General features: G+C 43.5%; 1 protein-coding gene across 2 annotated transcripts in view; it reads left to right on the forward strand.

Annotated features, from left to right (window-relative positions):
• The window catches only part of ESYT1 (extended synaptotagmin 1), a 157,268-nt gene that overhangs the window by 66,809 nt on the left and 77,208 nt on the right, over positions 1 to 13,251 (forward strand). For both annotated transcript variants that reach the window (XM_077483405.1, XM_077483407.1), the window contains 4 exons: positions 3,802 to 3,875; positions 6,627 to 6,699; positions 10,397 to 10,486; positions 11,806 to 11,861. In XM_077483405.1, the coding sequence (XP_077339531.1) occupies positions 3,802 to 3,875; positions 6,627 to 6,699; positions 10,397 to 10,486; positions 11,806 to 11,861 (293 nt within the window). The remainder of the gene's footprint in view (positions 1 to 3,801; positions 3,876 to 6,626; positions 6,700 to 10,396; positions 10,487 to 11,805; positions 11,862 to 13,251) is intronic.

Raw genomic sequence — 13,251 nt, forward strand, 5'->3', positions numbered from 1 at the left:
CGGTGTTCTGTCAAAAACTGTCCGGCCATCGGATAGTGTCTGCCCCGTACTGCGCAGACGCATCGCTTGTGCAGTACGGAGGACAAGGAGACTCTGAAAGTCTCCTAAGAAGAACGGCGCCTGCAAGCCCCACCAACCAAGTGGACATACCGTAGCGCAGGGATATGCAATTAGCAGACCTCCAGCTGTTGCAGAACTACAAATCCCATGAGGCATAGCAAGACTCTGACAGCCACAAGCATGACACCCAGAGGCAGAGGCATGATGGGATTTGTAGTTTTGCAACAGCTGGAGGTCTGCTAATTGCATATCCCTGCCATAGCACATAGTAACAGGGCCCCTCGTGGGCTCGCTTCGCTCACCACGCTTAGCTCGCCAAGCTTCGGGCATGGCCTTGCTTCGCTTGCCACACTTCGGGCACGTCCTCGCTTTGCTCGGCTATTTTTTATTCTAACTCTATGTCCACTTGGATGGTGGGGCTTGAACCTGGACTCACCGCGCAGGTGCCGTTCATCTTCGGAGATTTTCGGCGTCTCCTTTTCCTCCGTACTGCACAAGCGCAGTACAGGGTGGACACTATCCGACAGGGGACAGTATTCAACACATCACTGGCATAGTTTCCCAGGATTCTTCCAAGAGCTGGTCTTTGGCCATCTTGATTGGCTGGTGCAGGATGATGTCACTCCAGTGCATGCTCAGGAGTGAAATCATCCCAGTACAGGGATCTGTGTTGGAATGGAAATTGAGCAGGCAGGTAGGTTTATTTTATTGCAGAAGAGACATTGCATGTCTCTTCTGCCATAAGGAGCCTGTCTGCTCCCAGTTTTTCCATTTTAGAATTTAGGTCCACTTTAACCACTTCAATACTAGGCAGTTTAAACCCCTTCCTGCCCAGGCCAATTTTTAGCTTTTTAGTCCTGTCGCACTTTGAATGACAAGTGTGTGGCCATTCTACACTGTACCCATATGATCTTTTTATTATTTTTTTTTTCACGCAAATAGAGCTTTCTTTTGGTGTTATTTAATCACCCCTGTTTTTTTTCATTTTTTGCAAAATAAAGACTAAATAATGTTGCAAAAAAAGTTATAGTTTCTGCCCAAAAATGTTGTAAATAAATCATTTTCCTCCTTTACTGATGTGCGCTGATGAGGCTGCACTGATGGGCACTAATAGGGGGCACTGATGAGGTGGCACTGAAGTGCACTGATTAGGTTGCTCTGAGGTGGAGGTACTAATATGCCACACTGATGGGCACTGATATATGGCACTGATGGGCGGCATTGATGAGCAGGCACTGATTGGTGTCACTCATGGGCACTGGTGTCACTCATGGGCACAGACTGGCATCACTTGCTGGGCACTGCTGGGGCTGCACTGTAATCAGGGGACTGATGATCAGTGCCCTGATTACCTGTACAGTCTCCCCTGCGAGGAGATACCGCTGATCGGCTCTCCTCGCCTCACACTCTGTCAGTGGGAGGCGAGAAAAGCCGATAAACGGCACTTCCTTTTTTACTGTGATTGGCTATTATTGGACACAGTCGATCACATGGGTTAAAAGCCATCATTGGTGCTTTACTGAGATCAGGGTCCCTGAGAACTGGGGGGGGGGGGGGGTGCCCGCGATTGCCACGCGAGAACGGTGACATCATAAGACGTCATCCTGGAATGAAAGAAGACCCTTCCCGCCGTCATTTTACTATACGGCGGGTGGGCGGGAGGAGGTTAAAGGCAAAAGGTGGGCACACCAAATATTGATATGATTTAGATTTTTTAATTTATGCGCTTTGGAGCTTGTTAATTGATAAATAAGACTATTAATTTTGTAAAGCATTTTCACTTTACAGCACTTATATTAAGGGGACTTGGGGTATTATTTAGATCTCATTCTCACTGGACGTTATGAAAACTCCAGTAGCATTAGCTGTAGAAAGCTGTAGCATTTTTTTTTCTTAGTGTTTGCAGTTTTTAGCTTTTTTTTTTTCTAGCAAAACTATACTCCCACAAAAGCTTATGGCTCAAAAACATACATAAACGCAGAATAGCCATTTTTTTTTTTTTTTTTTTTTTTAAGCATTTCTCAGAGTTAGAGCGTTTTTACAGCCAGAAAATGCCCCTGCCAAAAAAACGCTGATAACAGCCTGTGTGTGCATGGGCACATAGGATAACATGCTGGGGAGTTTACTGACTGCAGAATAAAAAAAAACGCCTGAAGCCAAAGACTGCAGCTGTAAAAACGTCCAGTGTGCATGAGGCCTTAGTACATTTAAAGCGTTGGACCTCCAGTTTAAACCCCCCACCCCCGACATCCTCTTCTGCTGTGCGTATAAATTGATTTTATAGAACATTACCAAGGACAGTGCAAGCCAGTCAGGCGGCATTTGGCCTTGTAGGGTCCTTGAGGGAAGTGAATCAAGGCAACACTACATTGTTAGGCCGTTTGTTTATTATTCATGAACTTTTAACCTAATGATCAAAATATTCTGAAAACACTACTATTCATAGTGCCTATAGCAACCAGTGAAGTTCTGTCTTCCATACTTTTATCCTAGTTTAGGTGAGTACAGAGACCAGTCTTCACTAAGCAAAGATGTGCTCCTCATTCCAAAATTTTGACCAAGAATAATCTAATATTTATTAATCTTTTTCAGCCTTTTGTATGTTTTAAAAATAGTTATTTCAGGTACCTTGCTTAGAGTGGGAATACACACATTTTTGACCTATTTTTGTCTACAATTTTGCTTAAAGCGGTATTAAATCCAAAACCAAATTTGTAAAATATTGCTGCCAACTAGTTACTACATTTAGGGCTGCAATAATTTTCTTAAGGCTTTCCACCCTTTATTTTCACTTGTTGATCCTAGAACGTCTTATTTTTCAACAGACCAAGCTTGTCCAGTAAAAGTGTCAGTTAGAGGGTTGAAACAAGACCGACAGGGGTACTTACAATGGCCAACTTTTATTAATTTGTGTCATTTTTATCCCAAAGTGAAAACCAAAAATGCGTTGCTGTAACTGCTTAAAAATGATTATGTAGAGTTTGTGTTAGTCAAGTCTAAATCTGCTACTACATAGACAATACTGCTGTCCAAAAATATCTCAGTCGTCTCCAGTTGTCTCCAGCAGTGGAGACACCTTACAAGCGTGTTACTGGCTGGATCACCAGGTGAAAATAAACCGAAGAGAAAAACAAATGTAGCCACCACATTTAAAGTAGTTGTAAAGCCTGTAGGTTTTTTACCTTCATGTATTCTATGCATAAAGGTAAAAACCTTCATTATGCTGTTCCCCCCGCAGCCCCCCTAAATACTTACCCAAGCCTGATTCTGATCCAACGATGTGCACAAGAGCAGTTTCTCTCCCGAGTCTCAGCATCCTCATTGGCTGGCTGTGACACAGCAGCAGGAGCCATTGGCTTCTGCTTCTGTCAGTCTCAGCCAGTGAGAGCTAGAGAAGCGGGGGGCGGGCCCAGCTTGCTTATGGACAGCTTGCTGTGGGGAAACTCGGCAAGGGGTAGGTGCCCAGAGCTCCAGCGGGTGACCCGAAAAGAGAACGATCATGGCTGTTCTGTTTTTTCAGTTTTGTGTTTAATGCCACAATAATGTGGCCTATAGGGTAAGTATTTATAAAACTGTTTAATATGAGTGTTATTGTAAAATGTTTTAAATTTGTGCTGCTTTTTCTGAGCAACCATCTTTGAAACCTGTATTTTAAAGTAAATAATATACAGGGGATTTCTGTATCTGTATGCACTGCATCTGGAATATGTCTGCTCTTATTGTGTTCTCTAATTTATGCAGGCCCCAAAGATAACTGGTGTTAAAGCTCATACAGAAATGGACAAGAAGCAGATTATACTGGACTTGAATATGAGGCGAGTTGTTGTTTTTCTCCTATTCCCCTTATTTTTTTTCCACACACAGAGGAGGGGTGGAGAGCTGCAGTAAGTGCCGGTTCACACAGGGGCGACTCAGATCCGACTTCAAGTCGCCCCAAGTCACCTCAGGTCGCACAACATGTAGAAATCAATGTAAGTGAATGAGAGCTGTCTTAATGCATACTACTGAAGTCACTCCGACTTCAGAAAAGGTTCCTGTACTACTTCAATCCGACTTGTAGGCGACTGGTACCCATTGATTTCAATGGAGGTCGCCTCCAAGTCGGATCTCCGTCTATAAGGAAGCGACTCTCAGAGAATTATCAGCTCTCAAAAGGAGTTCCCCCCTGAGAGCTCATTCTCTGATTGGCCACGGCAAGTCGCCTGGCCTGGGGCGACTTAAAGTAGTGTTGTAAGTTGTGTCCAAGTCGCGTCCAAGTTGCCTCCAAAAGTCGTGTTGGCCCTGTGTGAACTGAGCCTTAGTGCCCGTTCACACTACCGCGACTTGTCAGGCGACTTAGCCGCCTGACAAGTCGCGCTCCGTTCTGTACTATGGAACCGTTCTAATAGGAGCGACTCAAGTCGCTCCGACTTAGAAAAAGGTTCCTGTAGTATTTTCGGGGCGACTTCAGGCGACTTGCATTGACTTCTATACAGAAGTCATTTTGCAAGTCGCCGCTGAAGTCGTGTGCAGGTCGCGTCTGTGAGACGCGCTGCAAGTCGCGTCGCCCCTGTGTGAACGGGCACTTAGTGTGTGAGGGCTGATTGGAAAGGAACACACCCCCCTTCAGACTTGGCACAGGACTGAAGGAAAGACACAGACCTGTGTCCTGAATAGAGAAGCTGTGTGCTGAGCTCCCTCCCCCATCACAAATGTATCTCATGTGTTGGAAAAACTGTCATAAGTGACTCTTACTGATAACAGAGGAACGAAGCACCAGAGAGAAATGACACTTAGAGCTTTGGAGAGACAAATAAATACTACAGATATATGTGCTTAGTTAAGATTTCATGACAGAGGTTTACAACCGCTTTAATGCATTCCCTGCATTTGTTTTGCCCCCTCACCTCCCTTTCTCGATCCACCGCTGTGCCCGTCTGCAGCCACACTCTCCTCTCTCTCTACTCAGAGAGGCAGCAACAGAAGCCATTGGCTTTTGCTCCTGTTAATTAAAATCCGTGAGCAGAGAGTCCGGCGGTGGGGCTGAGCTGGGTTGTGTGTCAATAGATGCACACAGCCCAGTTTGGGAGTGAGCCTGCAGGTGCACCACCATAATAATCAGCTTCCTATGAGAGCGTACACACACAAAGAAGTGGAAGAGCCAAGCGTGCATGCGGGGTACCCCAGAAAAACCCTGCTCTGTGCAATACCACTACACAGAGCAGGTAAGTATGTCATGTTTGTTTTTGTTTTTTAAAGAAAAATGTTAAGCTTTACAATCCCTTAAAAAATTAAACAGTTCCTATACACATAAAAACAAATCTAACAGATTTCTCCATCCATGCTAAACAGAACAACTCTCCAGCAGCTTTGTCTGATTAAATGGTGGCACTGCTTGGCTGACAATTTTCCACCCAGATCCTTTAATTTTTCAGTCGAAGGATGACAGACGGGAGGGTGCCAACAGAGCCACTTGTGAAGTGAACTTTGATCAGTGTATGGCCATTTTAACACCTGTCATAGCTGCTGCCTAGGGGAACACCATCTGGAAAGTGTCTTTAGGGAGAAAATTGATTTCCTATACACACTTTCTGGATCATGCCATCCTGAGAAGGGGAACAGAAATACTGCAAGAGTAAGGTGACATTGGGATAGATTTACTAAGACCAGAGCACTCAGAATCTGGTGCAGCTGTGCATGGTAGCCAATCAGCTTCTAACTTCCCCTTGTTCAATTAGCATTTGACAATAAAACCTGGAAGCTGATTGGCTTCTATGCACAGCTGCACCAGATTTTTCATGCTCCAGTTTTAGTAAATCACCCCCCATTGTCTTTTCAAATTTTGCACCTAAATCAGCTCTTCAGTAATTTTTTTCAACTTTCCATCTATTAAATCTTCTGCACTTGTTGTTTTAACTTTGAATACTAAAATATTTTTTCTTTCAATAAATACCTTATACAGCCCACTTCCTGTTTCTTGTCTGGCCATTAGCCTAGGCCAGGAGTAGGCAACGTCGGTACTCCAGCTGTGGTGAAACTGCAAATCCCATTATACCTCTGCCCACAGGAGTCATGCCTTTGATTGTCAGGGTCTTGCAATGTCTCATGGGACTTGTAGTTTCATCACAGCTGGAGGGCAGAGGTTGCCTACCCCTGGCCTAGGCTTATGACATCATGCACAGCTCTCTTTCCCACTCTCCTGAGAGTTTGTCAGGAAGGGAGGGGGGATAAGTCTTAGGAGGGCTAATGAGAGCTGCAGAGCTGGAGGCGTGTGTGTGTAAATCCAGGAAGTGAATAGGCAGCAGCTTCAGCTGTCCACAGTTAAAGTGGATGCAGCCAGACTTGGTGGAGGGAGATTTCTGCAGAATATTTTGCAAGTACAGAATTACAGTATATATAAAATAATATGCAAAGTGGTTGGAGGGAAGCTTCAGAATGGCAAACATGTTTCTATTACAAATTATGTGAGCAGACTGCAGTTCCTCTTAAATTTTAATCCATCCACCATGAAATGCTAATCAATGCTTGGTAATCAATGCAACGGTATGTCATTCAGGACACCACTTACTTTCTTTTTCTCTGTGTAGTTATGTTGGAGATGTGGAAATAGACGTGGAGGTGAAAAAGTATTTTTGTAAAGCTGGAGTAAAGGGTGCGCAGGTAAGTGGCCCATGGGTGGAAATCACAGGCCATACGTTTGGATTATAGAATCGGTATAAAATATACAAAGCAACAGTCACTTCTATGTATAAATGCATTCCTGTACCGGTATACAACCTGAAATACATGATACTACTGCACTGTACTGTGTGGCGCTGTTCCTATGTAAAGCTTTTTTTAGTGTGTTACCAATAAAAAAGCAGTTCTGCTGTGGAACAAAATGAGAGCTGTGTACATGAAAATGCTGCTCCCCATACAACCTTTATCTCAGATACCTGCAGTTTTCTTGAACTCTTAAACACCTATGTATTCATATGTGAAAGTCTTTAAAGGAGAAATCCAGCCTGGGCTTGTTTGGCTGGGCTTCTCCTCTGGGTCACAGGAGTGCAATTCATTTTTCACTCCTGTGACCTGTTTTCAGCAGAGAGCGGATTGAAGTCAGCTCTTTGCTGATGTCACAGGAATCCGTTCAGGCACGGCGTCATCCTGATAATAAAGTCTTGATCCCCTAGTGCCTGAACTGATACCTGTCTCAGCCTCTCAGTGAGTCGCTGAGAGCCTGAGACGGCTGCACCTAGCCCCTCCACAGCTCAGTGCTCCAGTGAGCACAGGGGGCAGAGCAGAGAGCTGCTGATTGACAGTCAGCAGCTCCCTGCTCAGAGAACTGTGAGAACCGAGCCATCGGCGATGTTCAATCACTCAGTTCTCAGTGCAGAGACGGCATTGGACTGATGCTGCATCCACCTAGGTAAGTATGAATATGAAAAAAAACATGCCTATCTTTTAAACTGCTTTCAATATATGGAGTCCAGGAGTGGCCCGTCCATTAGGGGTGCCTGGGCGCAGCCTCCTCTCACCAGGCCACCCCCTATATGCAATGGATAGATTCATGCACAGCATGAATCTAAACATGACCTCCGTGGCCACCCCCAATTCATGCATCCGGCCCCTTTCGGAGCACTGGGCACATGAATTACAGTGGCCAGTGTTTTTGTTTTTTGGCTTCAAAATAGGTGTGTTGCACACAGCGAATGAATATTCGCTGTTGCAACACTGATTCTCATCCCGGCCAATCAGGAAGCAGGTCTGATGCCTGTCACCTGATTGACTCAAAGGACAGGTAATCCTATGGATGCCTAGTAGAAGGGGAGAGGCGGAAGCAAGGAGGAAATGAGCCGGTGGCTGATGCCTGGATGCCCGATCCCCACCACCACTCCTTGGATGTCTCATCCCCGTCGCTGCTCCTCAGATGTCCACTGATGCCCGTCGCCTAGAACAGCCGCCACTGATGGGAGTCCTCCTGTTGCAAAACAGTGGTTTAATCTAAAATATAGTCACAGCATACACTTGCATTTTCTAACATCAGCATTGTAATAGAAATACAAACAATAGTTATATTAGACCGACCAATAGAGGCTTACCTGAAAAATCTTTCATGTTGTGAGTGCTGCCTGCCTGCTGACCATCCCTTTACACAACTTTCCCTGCATGCTTTACTTTCAAATTCTCAAAGGACAATGTTATCCATGGTACCTTCCTATCTACAAGCAGTAATTCCTGTACTGACTTCTCCTCCTGAAACTCCTCCTCTTCTCTGTAGTTCAGAAGGCAGGCTCTGTGTAATGTGCGACACAATACGCCTATTCACCGGGCATAGTGAATACCTGTCACAGAATCCAAAGAAGTAAATAAAAAGATCATTTATATGAATAGGATTAGGCTAAAAAATGCTTTTGAATGTATGCTTTTAAATTTTGACCATAGATACACTTATATTTATTTTATATATGCAGTAAATGTGGCATAAATATAAGGTTAGGTTCACGCAACATTCAGATTTTGATCTAATTTTCAGAGCAATTATGTAGTGCATATACTATGGAGCTGAAACCGCACTGCAATTGCACAAAAGTAGTACAGGAACCTTTTTCCAAAATGGTGTTGTGCTGAGTTGAATTGATGTGAACGCACACTATTGAAAACCGTGTCATTTCCATGAAAACAATCTGATTGTAATGCGTTTCGGTACAACTCAAGTCACATCTGAAATCGCACTGTGAACGGAGCCTAACTTTTTTTCTATGCATAAATTGCTGTCTTATGCTTATGTAGCCTTTTTTGGGAAAGCAAAAAACAGTTCAGATCTTTGTACACAAATGGTGAGAATTTATCAAAACTAGAGCAGACAGAATATGAATTGGTGTTTATGGAAAACAGTCAGCTTCCATCTTTCATTTTCCAAGTTTAAGGGCTGCATCACTCTTCCCTGCTGTGCTTTGGCTAAAGCCCATCTAACCCATGGTTTTTGTTTTGGTTAGCTGTGCTTTCCTATTATGTCCTGCGTTTTTGGTGCACATTTGCAGTAGAAGTCTAAGGGCACTTTCACACTGAGGCGGTAAGGGCATCAGCGGTAAAGCACCGCTAAAACTTTACCATAGTTTTAGCAGCACTTTTTGGCCACTAGTCGGGTGCCTTTAACCCCCACTAATGGCCCGTGAAGTGCTCCGCAGGGCTGCCCATTCATTTCAATGGGTAGGGTTGTTTTTGGAGTAGTTTACACACTGCCCCTAAACTGGCACTAAGATGCTGCTTGCAGGACATTTTTTAGGCTACTTTCACACTGAGGCTCTTTACAGGTGCTACAGCGCTAAAAATAGCACCTGTAAAAAGCCTCTCCTGTCTCTCCAGTGTGAAAGCCGAGTGCTTTCACACTGGAGCGGTGCACTTGCAGGATGGTAAAAAAAAAGTCCTGCAAGCAGCATCTTTGCAGCACTGTAATAGTGGTGTGTACACCTCCTAACGCCCCCTTGCTCATTGAATTTTTTTTTTTTCTTTTGAGCCTTTTGCAACCACGATCAGTAGATCTCGGGTAGAACGCTCTGGCTTCCACAGACTCTTCCTCTAGCTGAGGACTGTACTGAGGTATGGACCTTCAATTATGGAGCTGGTGTGAGGTATCAATGGACTGCAAGTGCCGTGATGTCACAGCACCTGTGCTCCATTGAGAACTACAGCCCCTCTGCTGTAGTGGCAGACGGGACCTTATAGTTGTTGTTTTCGTTCACAACTCTCAGAGAATGAATGATGTATCTGTGTGGTCTGAACCACACACAGCTGCAACAAATTTCAAATACAACAGGAGCCAGTAGGGGGGAAGGAGAACCCCTGGATTCTCTAAGTAGGCAATGCTGTTTGAGGGTGTGGGTCTGTGGACTCTGATGTTTCATGTTACACCCCAAATTTGGGATGTAACATGTAACATGGTCTGAAAGGTGTAGTTTAGTGAAAAAGTGAATATCAACATTTTATCTATTTATCTTTAAAATATCCATCCCATTAAAAGCAAATTCATATTTTTATTGCTTTTGTGTGAGATGACTGGAGAATTGGAGATGTCTCATATATATATATATATATATATATATATATATATATATATATATATATATATATATATATATATATATATATATATATATATATATATATATATATATATATATATATATATATTGCTCCATTAAAATGAGTCACTTGGCTAAAAATAAGGATTCTTATCCTTGTGTAGAGCTTTGTGAATTGAGCCTTTTTGTAGTTTATTCTTTTCGCCAGATCTTGAACTAGATGTTGAAAAGACTCTATTTGTCTACGTTAATTTCATTGCACCAGAATGACACTACTATGGTTTCTTTACCAGCTTCACGGGATGATGCGAGTTATCTTAGAACCACTCATTGGTGATGTCCCTATTATTGGAGCAATAACATTATTCTTCATCCGACGTCCGGTATGTCAACAATGAAATAACTGTTCACAAACATGCTAATGATAAACTATATTTTTATGGTTGGTTGTTTAAAAAATATCAGATTTGAAATGTTGCACATAAACTACTAATGTTTAATGCGTTGCGTAAGCTGCAGTAGCAAACTGACAACCGCAGTGTCATTTGCATAGGTGTTTCCGTCTTGCTCCCACATCTCAGTGTGTTTATAGTTTTGTAATGCAATTAATATAGTTGTCTGTGCCGATCATATCATAAATGATTCCCGCATGTGACCAGGCTGTATTTGTAACCAACTTTGTTAACCGCTTGCTGATCGCCTAACGTACATGTACTGTGGCAGGTCGGCTCTGTTGCATGAAATCGCGTACCTGTATGTCATTTTGTGCAATAGGCACTAGAGGGGTGCACGTGTGCCACTGGAAGTGCGATCGCCCACTGATTGGGCAGAGGGGGAGCCGATTGGCGGATCCGTCAGACCCGATGTCCGCCAAGCACCCGCGATCGGTCGCCGCTCTGACAGGGGAGAAGATAGAGATCTTGTGTTCCTGATATGCAGGAACATGGATCTCTGTCTTCCCCCAGTCAGAACAACCCCCACACAGTTGTTAGCAAGCACCCCCTAGGGACACATTTAACCCTTTGATTGCCCCTGATGTTAACCCCTTCCCTGCCAGTGTCATTAGTACAGTAACAGTGCATATTTTTAACACTGATCACTGTAATAATGTCACTGGTCCTCAAAGTGTTAGGTGTCCGATTTGTCTGCAGCAATTTTGCAGTCTCTCTAAAAATTGCTGATTGACGCCATTACTAGTAAAAAATAAAAATGCCATAAAAATATCTCATAGTTTGTAGGCGCGATAACTTTTGCACAAGCCAATCAATATTTGCTTTTTGGGATTTTTTTTTAACCAAAAATATGTAGCAGAATACATAATGGCATAAATTGACGAAAAATTTTGATTTAAAAAAAAAAATATTGTATATGTTTTATAGCAGAAAGTAAAAAATATTGTTTTTTTTTAAGAATATTTTTTTTATAGCGAAAAATATAAAAACCATACCACCAAAAGAAAGCTCTGTTTGTGGCAAAAAAATGACATCAATTTTATTTGGGTACAGCATTGCATGACCGCGCAGTTGTCAGTTAAAGTAACGCAGTGCCATATCTCAAAAAAAATGGCCTGGTCATTAAGGGGGTAAAACCTTCCTGGGCTGAAGTGGTTAATATCTAATTTTGGTTGTAGTTTGTTTAATTTGTATGTTACTTTACACATATTGCCAACCCAAACAAATGTTTACTTGCCTTTCCCTTCTAGATGCTGGATTTAAACTGGACAGGTCTCACAAACTTACTGGATATACCGGGACTGGAGTAAGTATTCTTTGCCTAGGTTTTGTTATGACTCCAACTGTTATCATCTAATCCTGTTCAGACGGTTCATGTTTGGCCTATGGATCAGTCTTGTCCCCATTCAAAGAGCAGGGCAAGGTGACAGGTTCTCTTTGCCAGAAGTCCCCCACCCACTGATACTAACTTTCCCTACCCTCTCTCAGCACTCCATTTGTGTGTCAGATCACTTAAGCAACCCATAGATGATTTGATTGTCCTTCCTTTCACCATCGGTGGGACAAAAGGAGGAATGCCTCTCGCAGCGATATTGTTTTCTACTGGGGGGGGGGGCATTTAATGCAGTGTTGAACCCACAAGAAGACATTTTGGTATATTGCAGCTTACCAATTCTTAGATGTGATGGCTGTATTAGTTTCCTTTTTTAGGATTTCATCCTTCTATTTTCAGCTGGGGTGATCCTGCAGGTAAGTCTGTTGTTTTTCAACAGAAAAGCTCTCTTGCAGTTACATGGATGAGGCAAACCATGTAACACTGGCGTTCATGCTTAAAATGATCAGCTTTTCTTATTTATGTAAAACCTTTATCCTAAAAGGAAAAAAACAGCTGTAACTGATTATACAGTTTAGGCTGGAATCCAGCTTCAGTTTGTTACTGTATTTAATTCTGCTAGTACATCTAACACTCATAGACTGACAATGCTACTGTCCAAAGGCGCCCCCTGTACTCCTTCATTCAGGGTGGGGGCATTATAATACTGTAGGTGTGTTACTGAACAGATCACCAGGTAAAAACAGAGGGAAAAAGCCTAAAAAAAGAAAACGCATGCAGCCGCTACATCTAATTATTGGTAAGCTGCAATATATTACAATTTTAGTTCAGGCATTAATACAGCTTTAATATATTTTGCAATGGTGCCCACTGGATTGAGTGTACTGTTGAACCTGTCAATTAACGGTGTCCAGAAAACCTAGATCAGCCTGTTAAAGCGGAAGTTCACCAAAAATTGAACCTCTGCTTTTCGGAACCCACCCCCCCCCCCCCCCTCCGGTGTCACATTTGGCACCTTTCAGGGGCGAGGGGGGGTGCAAATACCTGTCTAAGACAGGTATTTGCACCCACTTCCAGGCATAGACTCCCACGGAAGTCTATGCCTCTTCCTGTCCCGCTGCACTGTCTGCTGGGATACATGCAGGTCCCAGAGACAGCGCGGACCATTCTCATTGTTCTGTGCGACTCGTGCATGCGCAGTAGGGAACCGGGAAGTGAAGCCGTAAGGCTTCATTTCCTGATTCCCATACCTAAGATGGCGACGGCAGCTTCCGAGGACCGAGGGGCGGTTCGGCCTTGGGTGCCGACATCGCTGGACCCTGGGACAGGTGAGTATCCTTATTTTAAAAGTCAGCAGCTGCAG

Source organism: Lithobates pipiens, unplaced genomic scaffold (genome assembly GCF_037356315.1).
Source record: "Lithobates pipiens isolate NorthernLeopardFrog02 unplaced genomic scaffold, aLitPip1_a1.2 Scaffold_16, whole genome shotgun sequence".
Lineage (NCBI taxonomy): Eukaryota > Metazoa > Chordata > Amphibia > Anura > Ranidae > Lithobates > Lithobates pipiens.